General features: G+C 49.1%; 1 protein-coding gene across 1 annotated transcript in view; it reads left to right on the top strand.

Moving 5' to 3' along the window:
• DNAH6 (dynein axonemal heavy chain 6) overlaps window positions 1-13945 on the top strand; it is a 204400-nt gene that overhangs the window by 139942 nt on the left and 50513 nt on the right. The window contains exons 29-30 of the mRNA XM_019518206.1: window positions 10112-10258; window positions 12746-12884. Of these exons, the coding sequence (XP_019373751.1) occupies window positions 10112-10258; window positions 12746-12884 (286 nt within the window). The remainder of the gene's footprint in view (window positions 1-10111; window positions 10259-12745; window positions 12885-13945) is intronic.

Below are 13945 nucleotides of genomic sequence, written 5' to 3'. Positions count from 1 at the left end.
AATCACTTGCAACTGCTTTCTTATGGTACGGAGATCCCCCTGCATTCGTTGGTGCTGATCTATCCAGGTGCAGCACGTGTGGTTCACAACCGCACATACCGCCCCTTGGGCGGCTAGGAGATAGTCCAGGGCCATACGATTTTCAACAGCTACTTGTCCCACCTGGGTAATCTCATCATTGAGAGCTCCCAAAGCGTCGGCACTAGCATTGATAAAATTCTCCATGGCTCCCAAAATATTTATAATGGCTTTTTCTAATTCAGCTACCCCTAACCAAGGGAGGAAGGCCCTGGTAAATTGGTGAAACCCCGTGTGTTGGAGAACCAACGGGTTCTCAACTGCATGCCGATGTCTGAGAAAGCCAGGCAGGAAGTTAGACACTTCATGCCACGAGAGGCTAGACTGCAAGTCAAACGTCGGGATGACTCTGTCCAAGGTACAGGTGCCGACTCAGTACCATGGTAGAGTCTTATGGGCGTCATCCCCACATAGCCAGTACAAACCGGGAGCGGCTGCAGTACTAAGATCCCTACAGGGCGTGTTTCCCTCCCGACATTTTCGATTGACCTGTAGGATGTAGGAAGGGGCATGCTGGCTTTCCACCATTCTGGGGTGAGATATTGATTGGTTGAAGAAAACAGGACCTAACACCACATGAAAATCAAAGCCATCGAGCACTAAACTAGGCATCACACTCTAGTTCCTATCTGAGGGTGTGAAGATGGCAATGGGCGTCCTGTCACAAATATGGGACTGAACCTCTCTTGACACTTTTCCTCTTTTCTCAGTCCATGGCCAGGAAGGTCACCTTGCATCTGGGGTAATGCCTTACAAAGTAGCCAGCCTCCCCCGTCCTTCCTGTCTTATTAACCTTATAACAGACGGCTGCTTCCAGCCCTGAGGACAGTTTCTAACTGTCTCGAGCCACTTTCCACCACGTAGGTATTGACAGCTGGTTTCTGCTAGACGGGGGGGAAAACTTGACAAAGCTGGTATTGGAGTCAGTTCCCCAAACCTCAAGGGGGATCAGCACCCCAAGCATTGGGATTCCCTTGGTCGGATGCGTGGGCCCATGTATGTGTACCCAGCAATTTGTAAGTTTTCCTGCATGAGGAATGCTCTGTCCCAGGAATGCAACACTGTATTCTTCCCATGCCTCAACTGGAACCCTTAGCAAGAGGCAAAGCAAAAAAAGGGACATCTTAGGGCCTGCCCGAGTGCTATCCCAACGCAACTATCTCTTGGAACTCTGAGGAACTTTCTTTGACTAAAACTTCGGTCTCCAGCACACTAATAATAACACAACATTAATCACAAAAATATAAAACAAAGTCACTCCCTAGGGAGTTTCTAAATCTGTGCAGTTATCTGGAATTTTCCCACGGGTTATTGCTATTCACACTAATATTACTAAAGTATATTAGTACACAGAACTAAAGTTCATAGCTTCAAATGAAGCTTGGCTAGCTGGGTAGGCTATCTTCGAGACTTCGTCGTCTAATCTTCACTCACAGGAACTCTTCAAAATTTCGTCATCTGATCTTCACTCACAGGAACCCTCTGGATCTTCAGGGAGGTATCACCAGTGAGAGAAACCTTCCACCCTGTCAGGGCAGATACCTTTTTGCAGTGGGAGGTATGGATCCAAGCAGAAACCTCGGCAACCTTTACGGCAGTTGGGGTGGTCAGCAGGACCTGAAAAGCCCCCTTCCACCGAGGCTGCAGGCTATCCTTCCTCTGGTGGACCTTAATCAAGATCCAATCTCCCGGTTGGACGGGACTGACAACCGATTCGCCGTCTAGAGACTGATGTGATGCTGTGGCTTTAACCTGCAGTGAGATAACCTTGAGGGCCTTGGCGAGCCCTTGGCAACAGGTTAATAGAGAATCATGTAGATGAGTCAGATGTTGGGGTGGAGGAGCAGCGAGTCCCCTCATGGGTCGACCCATAACAATCTCAAAAGGGGTCAGACCCAAGGATCTCTGAACAGAGTTTTGGATTTGGAAAAGAACCAAGGGAAGGGATTCTGGCCACTTTAGACCAGTATGTTCACAGGTCTTCGCCAGGCAAAGCTTAATATCAAAGTTTTTCCATTCCACTTTACCTCCACTCTGAGGATGGTTTGGGGTGTGGAGTTGGAATTGGATGGAAAGGGCCTTGCAAACTTGTTGGACCACGTGGCCAATAAAATGAGGGGCTCGGTCTGAGTCCAGGGAGAGGGATAGACCAAAGTGGGGCACCAAGTCAAAAAGAAGTTTCTTGGCCACAGTGAGAGCATCAGCTCGTTGGCAAGGGTATGCCTCAGGCCAGCCACCGAAAAGGCAGACAATGACCAGCACATATTTCCAGGGTCCTGACTTGGGCAGCAGAATAAAGTCCATCTGGAAGTGGGAGAAGAGATAATGGCCCAAAGGCCTGTGGAATATATGTGGCTGGCGGGGTGGTCAGCCAGGGTTGTGTGGTTGACACTGCGTGCACTGGAGACAAAAATGGGCTGCCACCGCGGAAAAACCCGAGGCATACCAATGACGGTCTATCTCGGCCATCATCCCCCCTTTGGCCGAGTGGGCCACTGAGTGGGCCATTTGTGCTAAGAGGGACAACAGGGCCCAGGGGGCTACAAGGCGACCAGATGGGTGTTGCCACAAAGAATCAGAGTGGAGGAAGCAGCCTGCGGAAATCCAGGCATCCTTTTCAGCGTCCAGGGTGGCATCCTGGAGGGAGTGGAGGTCAGGGGAAGAGAGGTAGAGAGCGGCCTGAAGGACCGGAGCCAAGAGTTCCGACAAGGTGGCAGTCTTGGCCGCGGCGTCCGCCCTGTCATTTCCCAGAGACACAGGATCATCAGCAACAGTGTGTGCTTTGCACCATAGGACAGCAAGGGCGGAGGGAAGAAGAATAGCGTCCAGGAGAGCAGTAATAAGGCAATGATGGGAAATGGGAGTTCCAGCAGACGTAAGGAAACCTCGCTGCTTCCAGATCTGCCCGAAGGAGTGGCAGACACTAAAAGCATAGCGAGAGTCGGTATAGATATTAGCAGATTGTTCCGTGGCAAGGTAGCAGGCACAAGTCAGAGCAATGAGTTCAGTGGCCTGAACACTAGTAACAGAAAGAGGAGCAGATTCAACAGAGTGGTCAGAACAGACAGCATAACCAGCTTGGAGAACACCATGACTATCTCGAAAATAGGAGCCATCAACGTAAAGAACGAGGTCGGGGTTAGTCAGAGGGGTATCAGAAAGATCAGGATGGGGAAGAGAAACAAAATCCACAAGCTGGGTACAGTCATGGGGTTGACCATCAGAGGGTGAAGGTAAAAGAGAGGCAGGATTGAGGGGGTTACAGCGAACAAGGGTCACGTGGTCTGCCGCCAGGAGGACCGCCTCATAGCGGGTTAAGCGGCTGGGGGACAGGTGCTGAGTCCTGCCGCGTTGAAGAAAGGCGAGGACAGCGTGAGGGACAGCAAAGGTAAGGGGGTGTCCAAGAACATGGTTATCAGTTTTAGAAACCAGCAGGGCAGCAGCATCAAAAGTGTGGAGGCAACTGGATCAAGGGAGGCACTATAATAAGCAATGGGATGGTGTGGGGAAGGCCCAAAAGGCTGGGTTAAAACACCAGAAGCAGTGCCTCGGTGTTCATGACAAAAAAGAGTAAACGGCTTAGAACAGTCAGGCAAACTGAGAGTGGGAGAAGAGGAAAGGGCTTGCTTGAGCTGGCAGAAGGCAGTTTCATGGCTTTCATCCCAGGGTAGTGAATCAGGGGAAGAGTCACAGGTGAGAAGGGTAAGAGGTTTGGAAAGTCCAGAGTAATTGTGAATCCACTGTCGGCAGTAGTTCGCAGCACCTAGGAAACCACAGAGCTGGTGTTTAGTCTGTGGGTGAGGCAGAGAAAGGATAGCAAAAAGGCGATCAGGAGACAGGCAACGGGTACCGTGAGAAATAGTATAGCCCAGGTAGGTAACGGAAGCCCGACAGAATTGGAGCATAGAGAGGGAAGCTGTGTGGTCCCACGCTGCAAGTTGTTCTAAAAGGACAACAGAATCAGCTTGGCAATGAGGAAGGGTGTCAGAGCAGAGGAGCAAATCATCTACATACTGAACAAGCACAGAATCATGAGGCAGCTGGACTGTATCAAGGTCAGACCTGAGAAGCTGGCTGTATGTGGTGGGTGAGTCACGGAAACCTTGAGGCAGACGGGTGAAGGTATACTGCCGGCCCTGATAAGTAAAAGCAAAAAGACACTGAGAATCAGAGTGAATTGGTATAGAAAAAAAAGCATTACAGAGATCCACTACAGAAAACCAAGAAGCAGAAGCAGGTATCTGAGAAAGAACAGTGGCAGGGTTGGGCACCACAGCTGTCAAGGGAACCACAAAATTGTTAATAACACGCAAATCTTGAACAAACCGATAAACAGGCAATCCTTCAGGGGTGAATTTCCCTGGTTTGCGGACCAGCAGGATTGGGATATTACAACTGGAGTGAGTAGGTACAAGAACTCCTTGCTCTAGGAGCCCTTGTATGACAGGTGCAATGCCTCAAGAGGCAGTAGTCGACAGCAGGTATTGTGGGACTGATGGGGGAGACGCTCCTGGTTTAACTTTGATAGAAACTGGGATGGCACTCTTAAGAAGCCCCACATCGGTTGTGGAGTGGGACCAAAAGGACTCAGGAAGGTGAGCCAATAGTTCCTGTTGCAACGAGGAAGAATTGGGCTTGGGTTCCTGTTCCATTAGTGTCATCATCAAGGCAGGAATTTGGGTCTGGGGTAATGAAAGGAAAACCCCATCCAGAGAACAATGAACAGTGTCTTGTAACTTGCACAGGAGGTCTCGCCCCAGCAAGTTTACAGAAGCACAAGGACTTAACAAAAAAGCATGTTGCTCAGTAAGGGGATCTAAGGTAAACGAGAGCAGCTGCATAACAGGGTGGTCAATAGATTGATCCCCAATACCTACAGTGGTGATTACTTTATCAGAAACTGGAACCTTAGAAACAAAACAGAGCTAAGCATAGACAAATAAGCACCAGTATCAATACGAAAGGGAACAGTCTGTTTTCCCACAGTAACAGGTATTGTAGCATCAGAAAGGGTAGAAAGCAAAGGGGCTAGAGTCTCTGGGTTTTCTCAGCTGTCCTAACACTGATCTTCACCTTCGAAGGACTAGAGAGGAGCTGATCCAGGCGGTGGAGCTCGGCGGGCACCTGGCTGAAATGGAGGGGCACTAGCTGAGAGTGGGGGCCCCCGGGGTCTATTTGGGCACTCATTCTTCCAGTGACCTTTCTGTTTGAAGTAGTGACAGACATCATTAGGAATGTCAAAGGGACCGGGTGGCCGGGTTGAGCGAAATGATCCAGTAGAGCACCAGGGTCCGGTGTCACCTTGAAGGTCTCTGATTTGCAGAGCCATCAATTTTTCCTGAGCCTTTGATTTTTGCTGCTGAGCTTTAGTATAGAAATGAGTGGCAGCAGCCAGAATTTTGGTGATGGGTTTAGCTCCCCATCCAATTACAGTGGTCTGCAGGGACTCAAATATCTTTGGTAACAGCCCTAAAACAAAGGTCTGGATGATCACAGCAGAGAGATTAGCTTCTGGGTCTTCATTGCCAGAATGTGCCTTAAAGACTTGGATCAGGCGAGAATAGTAATCGGCAGGGTGTTCTTCTAGCTTCTGTTTACACATAGAAATTTTGGACCAGTCTGTCTTTTGCGGGGAAACCTTAGGGGCAGCGTCTAGGACCTGTTTATAGAGGTTCCGCAGACTGGCATTGCCGGGGTCCTGAGCAGGCCAATGGGCCTCTTTGAGGAGGGTGTCCCTTTGGTCTCCAGAGAGAAGACCACTGAGGAGCATCTGAATGTCACTGTAAGTTGGCTTATAGACCTCAAAAAGGGTTTTAAGCTTGTGAGCAAACCCAGTAGGATCTTCACAGAGCTTAGGGAAAGTAGTTGACCAGGAAATGATTTCTGAGGGTGAGAAGGGGACGTGGACTACCACAAATTGTCCCCCGCCGGCACAGGGTACTCTTGGAGAGGATACTGTGCCACAGCAAGGTTTCCGGCCCGCTGAGTAGTAATCTTTCTTACAATGGCTCCCTTTGTGTCTATGTCAGTGGTAGCATTGCAGCAATTCCTCAGAGTCAATCTGACTGGGGAGTCATGTTGGTCTAGGGCAGCTGAATCTATGGTCCACCTGTCTACAGGGTCCAAGGGAACAGTAACCTCAGATTGGTCCCCCTTGGGAGAATTAAAGGTGAGAGTAGTAACAGGAGGCAGTGAGCCAGAGGCAAGTGTCGGTGGAGTTATCGGAGAAATTGGTGCGGATGCAGCAGCATCTGAGGCTGCAGGACCAGCAACCGGCAGCGGAGTAAAAGCCAGAGCAAGTTGTGGTGGGACAGGGGCCAGAGGCAGCGGTGGGGGTGGAAACCAATGATCCAACAAGTCATCTCGAGGTGGATCGTCCAGCGGTGGAGGCATGACTGGGTATAGCCTGGCTGGATACGGTGAACAGCGGACGGGCGGGGCCGGCCCCTGGCACTGGAGATTCTTAACTTGATTCTGAAGGTGATCAATCTGTTTCTTAAATTTTTCCTCATTTTCCTTATAGAAAGCCATAAGGGAGCGCTTATTGCGCTTTTTGGACTCATCTTCCCATAGGTACCAGGCTTCCATTTGAACGGGGTGCTTGCTTTCCAAATTTCCCCAGAGGTGTTTGAGAATTTGGTGATCCCAGGACCCATCTAAGGGCCAGTGTAACTTAGGCTCATCATTGGTATACTGATTCCATTTTGCTAAGTATTGAGTTGACTGGAGACCATATTTTAGATGCATAAACCGGCCGGGATCCCACTGTGGGACCTTAGACGTCCCACTACCCATTGTCACACCTAGGACTTACAGACACCGAAGCAGACAGGTACTCACCCTGGCCAGGGACTTTTCCTGCAAAGCCAAGCAGGCAGATGACAGGTCAGGGTCTGCAGTGTCGAAGCCACAGAGCTGAAGAACTGGGTCAAGGAGAGCCTTCTCGGAGCGACGGAGTCGAAGAGCCAAGACGGGGGTCCTACCCAGGGCGGTCTGTGTGAGGACACATCCCGGACGAGCCCCCAAGATGATGTGGAAATCACGACAGGATCACTGCTTGGCTAACAGAGCGCTTTACTTTATTTTACATGGCCACGGGAGAAGAAGCAAGGGCGGCTAATTCTCTGCAGCTGCAGAGTCCAGACTCTGTTATATACTTGTGAGAAAAAGACACACAGAAGTCTTCCCCTTAATACATTCTTGGCAGTCTGACAATAAATCACCCTGGAGTCCTGCTAGAGTAAACGTGTTTTCTCTAGCTGTCTCCCAATAAGTTTTATCTCAAGGCCCCTTTGTTTTTCGGCCTTTACTTACGCTCCTTATTATGGCTTAACTTTATTTTCGCTTGCCCCAGTACTTTTCCTCATCAGAAGGTCCTCATGCTGGGCGTCATGGTGACACAGTCAGCGTGTGGGGCTGGTTGCAGAGGTATTCCCAGCTCCTGGCACGCCTCAGTCCAGGTCCAGGTGCAGCCAACCTGTTTCCCGAAGTGGCATGTGGCATTGCGGGCTCGGCTCCACAGCGAGGCAAAGTCCCCGCCGTCTCTGCCAAACTCGCCCTTTAGCGAGCTGCTGAGGATGGTGGCCAAGTCAGTCTAGTGAGTTGTCTCACTATCCTCTTGTGGGTGGTCTCCTTGAGAGTGCTGGTAGTGATACTTACTGTCAGGTCCAGGCAGGTCAGAAGATGGAAAACATGGGTGACAACCGCAAAGTCGCAGAGGTCTCCCATGCAGGTTATGTTGGCATCTCCCTGCTGGTAGGGGATGTGCAGGATCTCATTGCTGGCACTGAGCAGCAGGTGCAGCCACTGGATCTTGACGTTCACCTTGCTGAGGGGGGTCCTCGGGACCACTGAGCCTCTCAGGATGAACGAGATGCTGGGGATGAGGAAAGCATTTGCTGTGTCTATCTTCTGCCAGGGGGCCAGGAAGGACGAATCTAGCTTGTGGGAGTCCTGCATGATCCCATTGATGGTCTCCTCCAGCTTCTGCTTGGCCCGATGGCCAGTGGGCATGCTGAGGTGGCAATAGGCCTTGCCGTCACACAGGTGCCTCGTCGCCTGGGCCTGGATTGTGAGGGTGGAGTCCAGGATGTGGTTCTTCTGCCTGCCATCAATGTGTAGGGAGGCGCACTTGGCGATGTTCAAGCGCAAACCCATTCACCTGGCCGCCTCAAATGTCATGTCCAGCATCTGCTGCAGCTGGGCAGCGTTGTTCACGAGGAGGACAAGGTCATCGGTGTAGGTCAGGATGCTCAACTTCTGGCCACACAGGTTAAGCCCGCTGGGGCCGCCCACCACAGCCCAAAGGAGCGGTTCCATAGTCAAGTTGAAAAAGATGGGGCTGAGGGGACAGCTCTGTCTCACCCCTGATTGGATGGGGTCAGTCACTCCATTGGTGGCTTGGACAGTCATGGTGCACCTGTCATAGAGCTCCCACATCAGGTTGGTGATGCCGTCTGGTAGGCTGAGCTCGTGAAAGGTGTTGAGGATGTGTCGGTGGGCCACAGAGCTGAAGGCATTGGAGATATTCAGCCACGCCACTGCGCACTGCTTCCAGGTTCTCTGGGCATTGTCCAGGGGCATTTGGAGGGTGAAGTTGTGTTCGTAGCAGCCCTCCATTGACATGAAGCCCTTCTGGCTCTGACTGATGGCTCCGCCGTTCACCGCCCAATCGGTGATATGAGCTACCAGGCAGCTGGCATACAGCTTCATGATGGTGGAGCACAGGGCAATGGGTCTCCAGTTTCCCGGGTTTGTTGGGTCTCCCTTTTTGTGAATGAGGACCATCATGACCCTCTTCTAGGTGATGGACATGCGCTGGAACTCTCTGCACCTGTTGAAGAGAAAAGAGAAAACATGGCAGCCCAGGTCGTGCTTCTTCAGGAGGCTGTACCTGATGCTGTCCCTGCCAGGAGCGGTGTCCCTGGTTCTCTTGAGCCAGGTCTCCACCTCCTGTGGCGTAAAGGCATCCTTGAACCCCTCTGCAGGGGTGCCAGGGAGCAGAGCTTCAATGGTCGCAGGGCACGGGACGGCGGCTTCTGCTGGTGGGTTGAAGACCCTGCTGGAATAGGTAAACAAAGTCTCCTGGGGGACCTGGCAGAAAGCTGAGGGACCCTCCAGGATCTCTCTCACCACCTTGGGATGGTTGGCCTGGTATAGCTTCCGGATGTGGGAGGCTGCTGCCGAGTCATAGCGTTGGCACCGGGTTTGTCTTTGCAGTTGCAGTCTGTGGTCCTGCCATGCTGCTGGTCTGTTGTTGCCGCCCCCCCCCCCCAGCTGGCTGGGTCTCACTTGATCTTAGCCAAATGGCCATATTACAAAGGTGGCAGGCCCAGTATCATAGCAAACACTTGTACCTAGCACCAGCCAGGAATTTTATGCTTCCCCTTCTAGTAGTAAACAACTTGCAGCGTAGTCCAAAAATATGTAAGACTTGCAAGCTGTGGCTTTTCACAAAAGGAGCCAGTGACAAAGCAAATAGAATATCCTGCAGCATCAGGAGTGAAGGACAAACTTCTAGCAGAACTCACAGCTAAATTCAGCTGTCCCTATTGCACCTTATAACTCTAGTCCATTTAAATAAAGATATTGGTGGGTGTTGGGTGGCCACCCTTTCTGATAAATAGGACAACCTACTGAACCAGGATTCAGAAGCTGGAAATTGTTACATCTAAATAAGGCACTTAAATAGCAACAGTGTTTACTCAACAGCACTCATTTCAATCGCTCCTCTTGCTAATTTGTTGCATATTTATACCCATTTATTTCAATACATTTCATTTCCAATTTCTTTCTGCTCCAAATTTCCTTGTTTTCATAATATATCTTTTTATTTCCATATATTTCCTAGGGTAAATAATCAGCTTGCTCATTTGGTTAAAACCTAAAGCATAATGTAGATGAGCCTCCACTGTGTAAAAAATGCAGCTTATGTGCAGATAACTGTTTCTATATTAGCTTGACATCACTGCAGTATAAAAATGGAAAGCAGATTTGAATATATAACCAGAAATGGTTATTTTTCTAAATCTAGGTAACCAATGAGCCTCCAAAGGGACTTCGTGCAAATATCAGGAGAGCATTTACAGAAATGACGACTACATTTTTTGAGGAAAATATCCTTGGCAAAAAATGGAGAAAAATCATTTTTGGCATTTGCTTCTTCCATGCTATTATCCAGGTATAACTTATATTATTAGTTCAGAGGTACTGAAGTGTAATTAAAAATTAGTTCACTTAATCTATTTAGAATGTGTCTAATTTATTCTTAGCTGTACAGTAGGGATAGCAAGCTTCTGCAAAGATAGTTTAGCTTTAATTTTAAGAAACTAGACATTTACATTTCTTTTACTAATAAAAAGCCTCTCGTCTCAGTTAAACTAGTTATAATTCAATATAATTGAATTAGGATTATAATTGTTTCCTTCCAAAAGTCTATATTTAAATGTCAGCTACATATTAATTATTGCAAATATACCTATGTCTCTGGAGGTTTCTGCTGGAGCAGACATTTCATTTATGGGGAATTCCAGTTAACCAACAATCCATTCTGAAGGTTAATTCTGAAGGTTTTAAACTGAATTAGCTCACACTAAGTTGAATTTTCAGAGGGATACCTGATGGCACTAGAAAAGGAACTGTGCTGATTTCATTATTCCACTTTCAGCCTGATTATTGAAAAACTGAACAACACTATGTTTAAATAGGTACAGAACAAGAACCTTTTGCTTAGTGTTTGGTCAATCATTAGTCAGACAAATGTCCATTAAAGTTAACAAAACTTTTCTTGAGAAAGAGTTCAATAAAACCTAAATACGGGCTTCAGGTTTTGTCCAGTAACTTTAGGAATTTCTGAGTGAATAGTATTCATAATTTAACGATGGACAAAAATAATTTTTAGATAGATACCTGCCTGTGGCAGGGCACTGTTGGTTCCTTCCACTTTAAGGTCTAGGCCAGGGAGATGTCAGGTGTCTGATGAGGGTGGCCATTTAATGCTCAGCTCTCTGTGCTAAGGGGGAGCAGTTTGAAGACCAGCCAGAGGGAAAGAACATATCCCTGCTGAGCTCTTAGGGCCACGAACAACTTGGAGGTATATGGGCCAGGGCTATGGGGATTAAGGAAGCCCCAAATTCTGGTCATGACCTGAAACTGCACCCTGCCGGGGTAGGGAGGCCTGGTGGGACTTCAGGTGGTGCGGCAGCCCCAGGAAATGCCAGGACCATGAACCTCCCTGGTGAAAGGCAGGTAGGGGGTACCTGATAACCTCTAGCCCCTGCGCAGTCCTGGCTGGGGAAAGCCCAGGCCAGTGATATCCTTGAGAGACCTGAGGCTCACTTGATCCAGTGGAATTTTGAGGGAGAGAAGGCAAGCTGCTCAGACCTGATTGACTGGACCCTTGACTGGTTAATGTTGAGGCCAGGACCCAAGGGGGTGGTCAAAAGGGTCAGGGGCCCACTGCGGGGGATGCCCAGAAGAAGAGGCTTGGGAGTCTGACTGGCCCGAGGGCGGGGCCAGGGCCTAAGAGGGAGCCAGAGGTCCCAGAGAGGGGACCACAGCCAGAGAGGGAGAAGGGTAGAGGTCAGTTTAGCTGCCTGGGATGCAATCTGCGAGGCATGGGCCCAGTGTAGGGGAAGGTTCGGAGCTGGGGATATCACCCCTTGTCATCGAAGTCTTAAATGGCAGCTTTCCGCCTAAGTAACATCACAATCATTTTTGCATCAAGGCGTGGCAGGAGAGAGAGGCGGGAGGTTGGCCCAGAAACAGGTAGGCAGGCCATCATCAGCAAATGACACACTGTCTCCCTGAGGGTGAAGGGGAGATGCTGGAGGATGTTCTCTTTTGGCAGAACCCATGGCATGTACAGACATTGGCTGCCCCAGGAGAAACTCTCCTGGGAGTGATTTAACCCTGACTGTTCCCGGGTTATTTTTCTCTTGGAGTGGCCATTTTTACCCTGGAAGAAAAAACCTGACCACTTCTGCACCCATGGTTTTTCCTGGGAGGGCAGTGACTCCCAAGAGAAACTGAATGTCTCTATGGGGCCTTACTTGTCACTAAATCTTTTTGGAAGCATGAAGGAAAAATCTGTTTACTTACTGATTTTTTCCCCTTTTTTAGCTTTTCAGGTTGCTGCTGTCAGATTATTCATGAATGGATCATTTGCATTTATCTCAGAGAAAAAAAATCAAATTGAATTATTTTGAAAGATTATGCACTATTCTGAATTACATGAACTTTCCAAACAAGAGTGAGATTAAAAGTTAGGAGATAAATCTGTTATGGCAGGGAAGGACTGTCTCAGAATCTTACCTGAGTGGCTAAGAACTAATCATTTACATTTTCATACACAGTAATGGGTAGAGAATGATTGGAACCAAAGCTCAGCTGACTTACTGCAGGGGGCATTGCAGTTTTGCAGATAGTATTGGCCAGCTGGAATTTACTGATTCAGAGGGGATAAGTGCTTCCAGCAGCTACTCACAGGGCAGTGAAACCACCTGTTCAGGGCTGTGCCTTAAGCTCTATCTAGTCCTTCATCATTTCTTTTAACATATGATTAAATTGCAAAATAAAAACAAAACTACAGTACAACTATTATGTAGGAGAATAGCTCTGGGTACCCTGAGTAAAGTCAGTTTATCTAATTTTGCTTTTAATATTCAAGGAGAGGAAAAAATTTGGACCTCTTGGCTGGAACATCTGCTATGAATTCAATGACAGTGACAGAGAATGTGCCTTGCTGAACCTAAACCTTTACTGTCAAGAAGAAAAAATACCATGGGATGCCCTGACTTACATAACAGGTAACAAAATTGAGACTGCAGTGTTAACAGTTATCTGCTATTAACATTCCTTAATAAAAATTAGCATAATTGAGCTATATATGTACATCAAGCCACTTAGCAGGTTTATGCCAATAATTTGTATACGGACTAATGTTGATAAGAACAAAGCTACAATAGGCTGGGAATAAAACTAGGTGCTCCTGCTGCTTTAAGGAAAGGCAGTATGAAGGAGAAGCAGGCTCCAGGTGCAGCACAGGCCAGTCAAGGGAGCCACATGATCCAAAAGGGACACGACTTGCAGGATATGAACTCAGGGTCTGAGCTAGGCAGACAGTATGACCTGGAAGCCATGGAAAGAAGAGCTCCTGAGCAGAAGGGTTGCAGCAGGGTTCCTGAGTAACACCTGAGCTGGGGTAAGAAAGACCGGTGGTTTGGAAATTGAGACCAGGGGTGGTAGAGGTATCAGCTGGCCCGGGAGCGGGGCCAGGGCCCAAGAGATAAGAGCCAAGGCTGGGAAGCAGGACTGCACCTGCAGAGTGATGAGAGCAGGCAGGGCCAGGGACTTGTAGCCTGCAAAGGGTGAGAATAAGCAGAGCCAGGGACCCACCGCCTGCAAGGGGCAAGAACAAGCAGGGCCAGGGACCTGCAGCCCATGAGGGGCAAAAACAAGCAGGGCCAGGGACCTATAAGCTAAGAGGAGCAAAAACAAGCAGGGCCAGGGGGCCCATAGCCTAGGAGCAGAGTCTGTTGGAGGTAATGAAACGTGAGCCCAGAGAGCCAGAAGACAGAGGCCTAGGCCTTGGATGGGCCGGGAAGGAGTTGGAGGTACAGTTAAAAAGACAGAGGCCTGAGCCCAAGAGAGGCAGAGAATGCGGGCCTAAGCACCATAGGGGTTGAGGTTTCATAGTTTCATAGTTAGTAGGGTCGGAAGGGACCTGAGCAGATCATCAAGTCCGCCCCCCTGCCATGGCAGGAAAGAGTACTGCAGTCAAACGACCCCAGCAAGGTGATTGTCTAGCCTTGTCTTAAAGACCCCCAGGGTAGGAGCCAGCACCACTTCACTTGGAAGTTGGTTCCAG

Source organism: Gavialis gangeticus, unplaced genomic scaffold (genome assembly GCF_001723915.1).
Source record: "Gavialis gangeticus isolate Ggan-Ray unplaced genomic scaffold, GavGan_comp1, whole genome shotgun sequence".
Classification (NCBI taxonomy): Eukaryota; Metazoa; Chordata; order Crocodylia; family Gavialidae; genus Gavialis; species Gavialis gangeticus.
Note: the sequence above shows the minus strand (reverse complement) of the source record. Positions and strands in the feature narration are given on the sequence as shown.